At 45.8% G+C, this 12,493-nt stretch overlaps 1 protein-coding gene across 1 annotated transcript in view; it reads right to left on the reverse strand.

Moving 5' to 3' along the window:
* The window catches only part of herc1 (HECT and RLD domain containing E3 ubiquitin protein ligase family member 1), an 85,264-nt gene that overhangs the window by 52,197 nt on the left and 20,574 nt on the right, over window positions 1-12,493 (reverse strand). Inside the window, exons 14-23 of the mRNA XM_038306861.1 lie at window positions 11,798-12,019; window positions 9,215-9,367; window positions 9,009-9,141; window positions 8,737-8,928; window positions 5,756-5,980; window positions 5,507-5,680; window positions 5,313-5,427; window positions 5,118-5,238; window positions 4,864-5,035; window positions 2,562-2,916 (exon numbers count right to left, since the gene is read on the reverse strand). Coding sequence (XP_038162789.1) covers window positions 2,562-2,916; window positions 4,864-5,035; window positions 5,118-5,238; window positions 5,313-5,427; window positions 5,507-5,680; window positions 5,756-5,980; window positions 8,737-8,928; window positions 9,009-9,141; window positions 9,215-9,367; window positions 11,798-12,019 — 1,862 coding nt within the window. The remainder of the gene's footprint in view (window positions 1-2,561; window positions 2,917-4,863; window positions 5,036-5,117; window positions 5,239-5,312; window positions 5,428-5,506; window positions 5,681-5,755; window positions 5,981-8,736; window positions 8,929-9,008; window positions 9,142-9,214; window positions 9,368-11,797; window positions 12,020-12,493) is intronic.

Below are 12,493 nucleotides of genomic sequence, written 5' to 3' on the forward strand. Positions count from 1 at the left end.
ACCATATTTTCACGACTATAAGGCGCATATAAACGTCTTTTTTTTTCCCCCTCAAAATGTGCGGCGCACCCTATAGTGCGGTGCGCCCTATGTGTGTTGTTACTGCGGACGTTGTTGAGACCGCCATGAGAACGTTAAAGGGGGAAATGTGGGCGTGGAGTGTGTATAAAAGAAACAGGTATGCGCTTTATGCAGAACTCCTCATCTCCTCATTGAGGAGATGATGAAAGAGTGGCTGAGGGAGGTGAATGTAAGGAGACCAGGTGGTTTTTTCCACGCATCACCATCGCTGTTAATCTGTGACTCCATGCGTGCCCATCTCACAGCTGATGTGAAAAACATGGTGAAACAAATGAACGCTGTGCTTGCTGTTATTCCAGGTGGTCTGACAAAGGAACTCCAACCGCTCGACATCGGTGTGAACCGGCTGTTCAAAGTAATGCTACGTTCACACCGGACGCAGCAAGAGCAGCAAAATCGCGTCTGCTGCTTCATTTTTGCTGCTTGTACCAGATTAGTTCTGACGCGCGGCTGAAGCAGCTTTGCTGCTCTGGCTGCGCGGTGCAAAAGTGTGTCTGACGCGCGTTGGGCGGAGCTACTCTATCCTGTCTCTGCCTTGCAGCTATATTTGCTGTGATCAGTGGGAATAAAGTAGTTTTAAAATGTTTTTAAGTGAGAAAATACACCTGAAAACTTAATCATTGCAGTCAGTTCATCCAGATTACCATCCTGCCTTCCAGTATTATTTCTGTCGGAGCCGCTCAGACCCCCACATACCAGCGGTGCACTCTCAGTAGGAATCCCTTCAACAGCAGCCTCTGGCCGGGTCGCCTCCTTGCGGTTCACCGCGGCGGCTGGTAGGTGTTTTTCATCTAAATAATCCAAACTGCAGGCAGCAGGATAATAAAAGCGAACATATTCTGCCGGCAGATTTCTGCATTTTAAGTTAATTTATGCGTCAATAAACTGTTTCAGAGGAGCGATCACAGCGCTCTGATCATCAGCGATGTGTCTGTCTCGCTGCCAGCTCCCAGGTTTGATTAATACTTTGTAATAAATAATGAATAAAGCACAATCATACTCAGTTTTGCTCCCACTCTATTTTCAAATATGCAGTAGAGGTATTTAAACGAAGTAGAGGACATGTACCGGTATATAAAACCCGCGCCCTATAAAGAAACAGGTATGCGCTTTATGCAGAACTCCTCATCTCCTCATTGAGGAGATGATGAAAGAGTGGCTGAGGGAGGTGAATGTAAGGAGACCAGGTGGTTTTTTCCACGCATCACCATCGCTGTTAATCTGTGACTCCATGCGTGCCCATCTCACAGCTGATGTGAAAAACATGGTGAAACAAATGAACGCTGTGCTTGCTGTTATTCCAGGTGGTCTGACAAAGGAACTCCAACCGCTCGACATCGGTGTGAACCGGCTGTTCAAAGTAATGCTACGTTCACACCGGACGCAGCAAGAGCAGCAAAATCGCGTCTGCTGCTTCGTTTTTTTTTTTGCTGCTTGTACCAGATTAGTTCTGACGCGCGGCTGAAGCAGCTTTGCTGTATTTAACACACGCCTTATGTGTGTGTTAAATACAGTAATGGCACACATAGCTGAGACTGCGCTTTTAGTACGGTGCGCCTTATGGTCGTGAAAATACGGTATATATTTTTCACTGCTTTTCTGACTTATTTGAAACCTTTGTTGTACGTCAGAACCAAATTAGCTGGGTCTAAGTCTTTTAAAACGTGTTTCACTGTGATTATCATGCAGTGATTATCATGATTGTTTGGAAATGTTCCAAACATGACTTTAAAGGAACCCTCTGTGTTCAGATATTTTCCTCTTTAATTGCATTGAATCTTTTTTAAGAAATATTAGTTTTTTTAAAGGCATTGTCCCCGTTTATAGCTGATCTTAAACTAAACCAAGACCATCCGTCAAATTCCAGTCAGACTGAAATAAACGGACCATAGAAACGTGACGCTTTCAGTACGAGGAGCTGCGACTGATCTAACGTTTTCCAGGTGGGAATTCCAGACTTTTCCAGGTCAAGATTTGTAGAGTTTTGAAATTTAAAATAGCAAACTTCACAGCAGACTTTATTACAGTCGGCAGGTTTTATGTCACATTTAAGGAGGAGGGAAAGAAAGAAAGACGAGGAAGCGAATAACTTTTAATCTCTGGGATAATAAAGGTATTAATCATGCTTTTATTTTTCCCCACCACCCTCATCATGCATAACCAGCTCTAGCAGCTTTTGGCTCTGCCCCGCTGCACTCAGCGTCTAACTCTGCAGCAAACACGCAGCCATGTTGACCAATCACAGCTTGCCAGCCTCTCTCTGTTCACGCAGGACCGCAGTAAATACACAGGAATCCATTTGCTCCCAAGGGAACCTGGATTTTAAATTGAATTTACTTCAGCTGGCAGGATGGTCACTGTGCAGGTTTAAATGCCTGGGCTGCATAGATTGATGTAATTAAACATTCAGAACAACAGCTTCATCGGATTCAGATTATAACCTTGGAGTGGTTTGAATGGTTTAGGAACTTTACACTCACCTGGTCATGAAGCCCAGACATTCCTGTGTTCCTGTGGCGGACTGAGCCAGGCCCTCCTCCTGGTTCTGTTTGCTCAGCTCGCTCAGAACCGGGCTGACCCCCAGCAGCAGCAGGGCGCAGCGGTGGATCACGGAGTTGCAGGCGGCGGTGTAGACATCCTGGCCTTCCGGGAGACCCCCGCTGCCCCGCCTCTCCTCCTGCGACAGAGCGACCTCCTCCTCTCCTCCTCCCGATGCTGCCGCTCCGCTCCGGGACCCAGATCCCGAGCCAGATCCAAGGCCCGTACTGCTGCTGGCCCGCTCTCTGTCCCGACTGCGAGCTACCTCCCGTGCTGAGAGGAAACATTGAAAGATTTCTGTGTTGTGCATCAAACACACACACACACACAGATGCAGGGTTAGAGGATGAGCAGCAAGCTGGAAGGTTCAGCTAAAACAATCAAAGCAACAAGCTGCATCTCTATGCCTCGCCTCGTCTGCAGATGCTCAGTCATTTCCAGCAATCAGACCAACATTAGGGAGGTTAAATCACCGTTCAGAAAACAAACAAAGCCACAAACGTTGCCTCCAGAGCTTCCAGGACCACAGCTAAAAACATCCTCATCTCAACTAGACAGACTATAAACAGGCTTATGGTTGTTTAGGTCAAATTCTACTAAAACCAGCACCGTAGAAAGAGAGGTACGACAGTCCAAGCGACTTCTACAGGAAGGAGCAGAGAGGAAGTCAAGTGGCTCATGGTCCAAAAATGGGTCAGCATAGATGTTACGCTCAGCTTTAATACGTTAATAGAAATATTTTATTTCCTCCACTTTTTTCATCAGGAAATTGCAGCTGTGATAATATTTTCTATTCTTATATCAACACTTCATTTGATCTATCAATACGTTCTCTCATCCGTTCTACAATATGTGTATATCGTCTCCCTCAAAGTCTGAGAACAGATTAATGTCTCTGCTGCTCCTAATAAGATGCTATAATAAAGTCAGTGAAGTAATCATTTCTCATTATTGCTCAATAATTACTGAGAATTGCAGGAAAAATTTAGAGACCGGTTTAACAGAGCACTTTGCTCTCAATCTGCAGGTTTACTAGTAGTTCCTAGAATTTCTAAAAATAGAATGGGAGGCAGATCTTTTAGTCATCAGGCTCCTCTCCTGTGGAACCAACTACCAGTTTTAGTCCGTGAGGCAGACACCCTGTCTATTTTTAAGGCTAGGCTTAAAACTTTCCTTTTTGGTAAAGCTTATAGTGAGAGTGGCTCAGGTTATCCTGAGCTATCTCTATAGTTATGCTGCTATAGGCTTAGACTGCTGGAGGACATAGGGACCCCTTTTTCATCATTCTATCTCTATTCTCCCACTCTGCAGAATCTGTTAGTTCAATCTCTAACGTTCTGCTCTCTCTGCTTTTTCTCATAGTAGCTTCATCTGGTCTGTTCCTGTTTGGCTGTGACTCCATCCTGGAGAGAAATATCAGCTGTGCTGCTGCCATCAGCGCCTTTGTTTATAGATGTTCGAGATCTGCCTGTTTTTCCAGTGTAGTCCTGTTTCTCTGACTGTGAATAACTGGATGTGCTCTCTTTTATCCTCTGACATGGGAGTTTGCTCGGAGCTTGTCTGCCTGGCTGTGTGTTTCCTGGACGGGGCCACCTTTTACAGTTTCCTTTTGCATCTCTTCTTCGGTCTCCTTGAACCCCAGTGGGCCTCAGCAGATGGCCGCTCACACTGAGCCTGGTTCTGCTGGAGGTTTCTTCCTGTTAAAAGGGAGTTTTTCCTCTCCACTGTTGCTACAAGCATGCTTAGTGTGAGGGATTGCTGAAGAGTCAATGAGTCGATGCAATCAGCTGATTTTCCTTAGATAGAAAACTTTGAATCAATTTGACTGGATGATCTGGTTGAACTGGAAAGTGCCTTGAGATGACATGAAGTGAATTGTGCTATATAAATAAACTGAACTGAATTGAGTTTTCTTTTTTAGCTCCGTCAGCAGCCGTTCAAACAAACCGACGGTACTGAGATCTTCTGAAACTATTAGGACAACATGAACCAGGTGACTGGGTCTGTCGTAACTCTTTCTTTCTACGGCGCTGAATAAGCATTAAACATAGAAAGACACAAGAGCTTTCCTTCCAGCAGATGAGCAGGATCTCAAAACCTGCAGGCAGGCGGATCATCTTCTCCAGAGTGAGTTTAACTGAACGCTGACTGATCTGAACCAGCTCAGTCCGTCTGCCTGGAGCTAAAACAGCAGCTGATGCAAACCTCTGAAGCAGCGAACGCATCAAAGCACGGCGTACGTACTTCCAGCCGTCATCACTTCGTGATCCCGGTCCTCCTCCTCCTCGTCCTGATCCTGGTGTCCCTCTTCTCTCTCACGGTCGGCCCTCTCCTCCAGCTCCGCCTCCTCATCAATGGTGCGGGTGAACGAGTGCTCCTGGGGGTCCATGTCCAGAGAGTCCTGGTTGTCTGAAATCTGCGGCGGCAGAAGGATTAGCAGAATATAATCATCCTGCTACCATTTTGGGTCTGACTGGTTCTGGTTGTCGCTCACTCACCCGTCTCTCCCGAGACGAAGACCTGGTCTGGATGAAGTCCAGGTTCTTACAGGCCAGCAGGCGGTTCCGTACTTTATAGACGCTGCGATAGACCTCTGCCAGAGACTTGGACGGTTGGTACCTACCGGGGAAACAAGAGCAGGTCGATTAGCAGAGGAAGACGGGGAACGGGAGCGTGGCGGACGGGTCACTCACCTTCCCTCGCCGCAGGCTGGGCCCAGCAGCCCCGTATGCTTCAGCAGAGCTGCCAACACAAACCTTGAGACGGTGTCCAGCAGGGACTCATTATTCAGGGACGCGTTGTCCCAGTCTGCAACAGAACAAACAGCGGTCAGAACCAGCTCTGGTTCGATGGTGAGGAGCGGCTCGCTACAGGACCAGAAGCGGACCTTTACTCAGGGCATAGTCCTGCATGTTGATCCACAGACTGTTGGCTGGTTCTTTGGAGGAACCAAGAGCCAGGTCCACCAGAACGCCGAGGTCCGGTTGCAGAGGGCAGTCCATCGGCTTCTGCTCCTCGTTCCCTGAGAGCGCCGCCTCCAGCATGGAGCTGATGCAGGAATCTGGAAAAGGTTCAGAGTTAAAGGATCTTCTTGGTCAGAACATTCTTTAAATGCAGGGATTGGGTCGGTCGGTACCCAGCTGAGCAGTGTCCATCTCCAAGCCGTTGCTGAACAGCGGCGTTTTGAGCCAGTAGGCGGTGTCCTGCTCCTCCAGCGAGGTGGGAGCGCCCTGCAGCATCCCGCCTAAGCAGCGGCCCACCAGCAGGGCCACGGTCCGCTCCAGGTCCACCAGCCACACCCAGGACAGCGCTGGCGCCGGCAGCGACGCTCCTGCGGCCGGCTCGGCCACATCCGACGTACCTGGACAGGCGGGAAGGATTATTGACACCCAAATGCCGCTTAGCTCAGAACCCTTATTAGAACCTACAGCCCTCTTCAACAGCAGCAGGTTCCAGCCTCTATTAGAACCTGGATCCAACAGCAGATTAGGCCTCCTCTGATTGGCTGAACCTGTTGCAGCAGAGAAGTATTCAGGTTCTAATCTGATCAATGGATGTCTGCCGAAACCGATCTACCCTGATCCCACCGTCCTGCTGACTTCAGCATCGACAGTGGGTTGATTTTGTGGAATTAACACCTGAGTGAAGTTGGCCCCCCCACCTTCTTCAAATCAGACAAAATTAGTGTCAAACGTTTGGGCTACGTTTGTGCAGCAAAAATTTTCATTTGTGCCGCTTTCATTTTAAAGATATAAAGAGATGTTTCTAGAGGTCTTCAAAGGTCAACCAGCCCCCCCAACTTTCTTCAAATCTTCAAATCCAAAGCAGCACAAACAAAACTTTTTGCTGCACAAACCAGCACAAACGGAGCTGAGTTAATTCAATTCAATTCAATTCAATTCAGTTTATTTATATAGCGCCAAATTCACAACACATGTCATCTCAAGGCACTTTACAGTTCAACCAGATCATACAGTCAAATTGATACAAAGTTTTCTATCTAAGGAAAACCAGTTGATTGCATTGACTCATTGACTCAAATACAATCCCCCACACTAAGCATGCTTGTAGCGACAGTGGAGAGGAAAAACTCCCTTTTAACAGGAAGAAACCTCCAGCAGAACCAGGCTCAGTGTGAGGGGCCATCTGCCGAGGCCGACTGGGGTTCAAGGAGACACCCATTTCGTCTGATTTGAATAAGGTGGGGGGCTGGTTGACCTTTGATGACCTCTAGAGATATTTCTTTATATCTTTAAAACGATAGCGGCACAAACGAAAATTTTTGCTGCACAAACCAGCACAAACATTTGACACTAATTTTGTCTGATTTGAAGAAGGTGGGGGGGCTGGTTGACCTTTTGACCTTTACATTTTCATTAATATCTTCAAAGCCAAAGCAGCACAAACAAAAATGTCTTGCTGCACAAACGTTTGACACTAATTTCGTCTGATTTGAAGAAGGTGGGGGGGTCAACTTCACTCAGGTGGAATGACTTCGTCTCTGCAGTCGATGTGAAGCAGATTCAGGATGTTAGGATAATTATCATTGATGATGTGAGAGTTTATTACTCCTTAATATTAGCTGCCTGTTGCGTATCAGAACTGACGTTTTCCCCAATAGTTTATCTAATTAGGCCAGTTCCTCGGTCAAGCTATATACAGTTATAATCTTCATTCTGCAAATGGCAAAGATTTGGGAATGGAATGAGAGTGGTGTCCTTCAGCTAAGAACAAAGTGTCAGGGGTTGACGTTAAGGAAATGTGAAAGCCACTTTGGCCCTTTGGGCAAGTGGCTTTCACATTTCATTTGCCCAGAAACAATTTTTACTTGCCCAGTATAATGTTTGATAAATATAGTTCCTAATATTCATTTTTGTATATATATCAATGAAACATGTTTGTTTTTTTAAATGTTTTTTTGTAATTCAGTAAGTTTCCAGGTTCCTGGTGTGTATATGCATGCGTCAGATAATGAACTCAAGCCTACATTACCGTGTTAACATGCTTTTCAATCCTTCCTGCACATTCTTTTCAAACTAAACTTTGCTTTAAACTGTTGTGTGCTTGGAAAAATATAAATAGTAATGTTAAAAATCTTAAATAAATTTGACAGGTTAAAAACTTACACTACTACTACTCACCAATTTAACATGTTTAGCTCTATAACATTTAAATGCACCACTCCAATGTCTAAGAGAAAAAAATGTAATGAACATTTTTAAATGTATGACCACTGTACAGAAGACTGCCATATGATAGAAATATTTTCACTGTGTGCATAAAGTTATTATTATTATTTTCCTAATCCCTGCAGATCATTTTTAATCTAGCGTGTATTATAGTATAGATTAAATTCATCACCCAGCTGCTGCTCTGCAGAATTCTCTCCCCAAGGAGAGAAAAATCACGCCATCTAGCGGAAAATCACGCGGCTTTTTCAAATCACGCGAGAATGTGTACAAAACAAAAAAAATGGTGCCGGCAACGCTTGTGGATCGTTTTCAGCGAATGTCGGTGATTTAAAGTAATTTTGAGTGATAAATATAATTTTTTGCGATCATTGCATTTGCCCGCCAGGCAAATGCAATGAAATTTGTACTCTCCCGACAATAAAAACTACTTGCCCCGGGAGATGGGGCGATGGTTAACATTGAGCCCTGAGTGTAATATGATATTGATTTGATAAAGCTGGAGCCATGGATGGAGCATGCAGAAAATGCTTCGCTACCTGTTTGTCAGAGCCACTTCCCCAGAAGTGAGCCCGGTTGGTAAGCAGCTGCCTTCTGTAACCCTGGGCAACTTCTCTAATCTGAGTAAGATTACAATTATTATCAAAATCTGTTGTCAGGTCTCCTGGTTATTTAATACATAAACATTATGAAGCGTTATTTAAAGAGTTTGTCCCAAGTGATCTCTTTTCAGGAAAAAGAACCGGAGAAAGAACCTTCAAGGTGAGACACAGAGCTGCCTTTAACAAGGAACCATCTCCTGCTAACAGCAAATTAAGGTTTACTTGTGCTAAAATCATAGCTATAGTGCAACAGAAGAAGGGAGTGACCCGGTTTTGAGTTTCCCACCCAGAACAAAGAGCCAATCAGATCCAACATTATGTCTGACCGTGAAGAGGCCACTGCAGCTCCTGGTCCTCCAGCGGAGACGCAGCCGGCAGCAGCCTGTTGAGTCGGTCCAGCGGCGGCAGCAGGTCCAGCAGGTGGCTCAGCAGCGGCCTCACCACCGGAACCGGGAGCAGCAGCAGCGAGTTGATGATCTGACACAGCATGCTGCCCGCCGCTGACACGAAGATCACATCTGGAGGCGACAGAAGAACGGATGAGCAGATGAAACCAAACAGGACAGAGCTCCGGGGGGGGGAGGGGGCTGCTGCTCACCTTGGAGCTTCTCTCGAATGCTGCCATTCCAGGAGCTCTCCTTCAGCAGGGCAGCGGAGCGCGAGAAGATATCGGTGGCGTGAGGCAGCAGGAGCTGCAGGTGCTTGTGGAGCAAAGCCACGCTGCTGGAGTTCTGCAGGAAACGCGGCGATCTGGGTTAGATGGGTGCGTCTGCTGCAGTCACAGACAGCGCTTTCTTTCCATACCTCTGTGACGGCGTTGATGTGACAGTAGGCCAGGAGCTGCTTCTGCAGAGAGCAGAGCAGCTGGTGGAGGTGAGCCGGCTGGCTGCTGTCTGATGACGAGGTGCGCTGCTGCAGCTTATCGCTGTTCTTCTCCAGCTCGCCCAAAGCCTGGTCCTGCAGACACAGGGGGCCCAGAGCAGCTCAGGTGATTCACAGCACATCATCTAAACGTGCATCGTAGGAAAAAAATCATCCAGTCCTACAGACAGATTGGCTATGTAGGGAAACCCAGCTGACTGCATTCAGATGTTTCTGCATTCCTCTGCTTTAACGGGAAGAAACCTGGAGCGGAACCAGACATGGTGCTGCCGGATACCTGGAGGGATGCTGATACAGACCAAGAGCCAAATGTGAGGTTCCATAGGGAACTTTTAGATCGTAACACTATCTCCTAGTAGGGATGTAAATCACACCCATCATGGCTTTTCGATTCAGTATCGATTTCCTGACCCAACGATTCGATTATTTTCGATACTCAAGAATACATCACGATACGATTCGATTCGATTAATTGGTTCATTTTTTTTTTAACACCTTACAGGCCTTTCAAATTTGAAATAAATCCATGAAAGCTGTAATATCGTTATGCTTTTTTTTTTTTTTTTGAGAAACTACAGAAAATAACAGAAGTAGAAAAGTTTTACACAACCTATTCCTGTTAAAACCTCATTCACTGCGTTATAGATTCTGAAAGGCTTTGCATCAAAAAATACTGCACATAATCAGTGCAATGAGTGCAATGCAATACCTCGGCTCCAGATGTCCCGCCCCCTCCACAGACGCTCCGCTGCTCCTCTGCCAAATTGTAGCTGATGGCAAACAGTGCCGCAGACAGGAGGCCAGTTTGTTTTGTTTTCAAGACCGAAATTGCGGAAAACAACTCATGAAGTTTGACCCGCTAGAAGAGCGAGGTGCGCGAGAACGCTGGGACCCTTTTTCCACCTGGATCTCCGCTCTTTTTGGCCCTCATGTCCCTCCGTCGTCGGACTAAACTCGCCCCCCACTTCCTCTCCGTCTCGGCCGTATCTAGACCCACAGTGTGTAGCACAGACCACTGCATTTCACCTCCTGTTATTAATAGTCTCTAGATAATAATAAATCATGACTGTTTTCATTTAGTGGGAGAATAATAATTAACACACTCAGATAAAAACAAATCAAATGAACGTTTTGCCAAATAAATCAATCAAACCTCCATCATAGCGGTACTTCACATTCAGCGGTATTTCACAAACGGCTATGCAGAGAGAGGGCTGCAGCAGATGGGGTGACGTTAGCCCTGGCTGCGTTTAGCCTCAGAGCTCCGCACTAAATTAGATTACGTACTAAATCAGTAAATGGGCCATATAGTGAAGCTTAAAGTATAATATTCTCGCCTCAAATTATCTTAAACCGTACTTTTATAGAACAACAGCGACAGAAAAGAGAACTCTTAACTTAATACTCTGCGAGTGCTTCATTGGAAGCTGCTGCTGCCGCAGTGCATGCTGGGACAGCTGTCAATCTCAAGAACGGACAGGTCTGCTCTGATGCATGCTGGGTAAAGAGGGAGGTGCTAGAATAACATCTGGGGGCTTTGTCCGTTCTCTGTCTGTTCTTGTGAATTAGAAGAGTACTAGGGCTGAAGCTGATGATGTTTCATTAGCAAAGGAGAACGCACAAGTACACATACTGAGAAACGGCCTTAGACTCTGCTGCTCGGGAACATTACGGTTCTTCTGCAGATGGAGCGGATCTGAACAGAACGTAAACATTACTGGTTCTGGTCCAGAGTCCTACAAGTATGAGATGTGAGCGGAATCTATTCAGGTTTAGCTGGGACACTAGGCCGTATGGAGCTTAGATCAACTCAAAGGGGTTTTAAGGTGGTTTTATTCTGTCATGGACTCTGTTTAAGGGTTCTGGTTCTACTCAGGCACTTTGCTTGTAAGTCACTAAAAACATCCAGTCCAATCTCCTGTTTTTTCTTAGTCTTCGTCTTTTTTAAATGAATTAAAATCCAATTAATTGCAGAAAAAAAAAAAAAAAAAACATATTCTGGTAACATCTGACTTTAGTAGAACTTTGAAGAGCTGTGAAAGAAAATGATCCAGAATCGTACAGAAGGTGAATAAAACCCTCCCACTGGAAAAACGATCTACAAATAAGTAGAAATATCTTAAATTAAGTGTATTTACCCTTTATTTGGGTAAATTTGGTATTGGAATGAGTATTTTTACTCTTAAAGTAAGATAATTAGATAAAAGGCACTTGAAATAAGACAATGAATTACGTTTTCTTATTTTTAATATAAATTGTCTTGTTCCATTGGCAAAATTCCACTTTTACCTTCTCAATCCAAGAAGAAATGCACTTATTTTAAGAAAAAAAGACTTATCTAGTGAATTATCCATCAGCTAAAACAAGCAGGAAAGGCTGCTGCTCTGCCAGGAAATCAGGCAACAGGTGGATTAGAGCCGACTGCTTCTATGTTCTGACTCCATCTGCCTCATCTAGTTCCAGGAAAAAGTCTCATCAGTAATCAATCACTGAGAATCCACTCACGGTGTAAAAGCCCAGGTTCCTGAGCAGCGTCTTCATCAGGATCTCTGCCAGGTGGGTGTCTGGGGGGGCCCCCGTGGTGCCGTAGCTGGGCTCGGGGTACCCTGCGAAGGTGGGGCCGGAGGACAGAGCATCAGGACCATCTGCCGGGGAGCTGTAGCCGAGCAGCGAGGCTACGTGGGTGTGGTCCTGGAGGCTGGTCAGGATGATGTCCAGCTGCATCCTCTGAAGAAAAAACTGCTTCTTTAGAAATGTGACTGAGGGATTTCAGCCGCGGTTCTGGTTAAATAACGATGAAAACATCAACACAGCATGAAGAAATGTCCAGATCAGGACTGATCTGGGGGTGTGGCGGCCTAGTGGCTATGGCATAGAGCTTGGAATCCTAAGGTTGTGAGTTTGAAACACACTGCCACAGAGCACCACTCTGAGCAAGACCCTTAACCCCACACTGCTTCCCGGGCGCCGCACGATGGCAGCCCACTGCTCTCCCAAGGGGATGGGTTAAATGCAGAAGTAAATGTCTCTAATGTCAGATCAATAAAGTTCAATTAATAAAAAAACTAATGAATCAATTCTCATGATGACTGTTTGCATTTTTTCAGACTAGCCGTCCGCCATACTTTGATATTTGATATACTTCCTCCTCCAGGATTCAGCTCATTTCAGCACAGCCACTTTGATCACTTTCAGCAGTTT

Source organism: Cyprinodon tularosa, unplaced genomic scaffold, assembly GCF_016077235.1.
Source record: "Cyprinodon tularosa strain WSP-4 unplaced genomic scaffold, ASM1607723v1 ctg595, whole genome shotgun sequence".
NCBI lineage: Eukaryota > Metazoa > Chordata > Actinopteri > Cyprinodontiformes > Cyprinodontidae > Cyprinodon > Cyprinodon tularosa.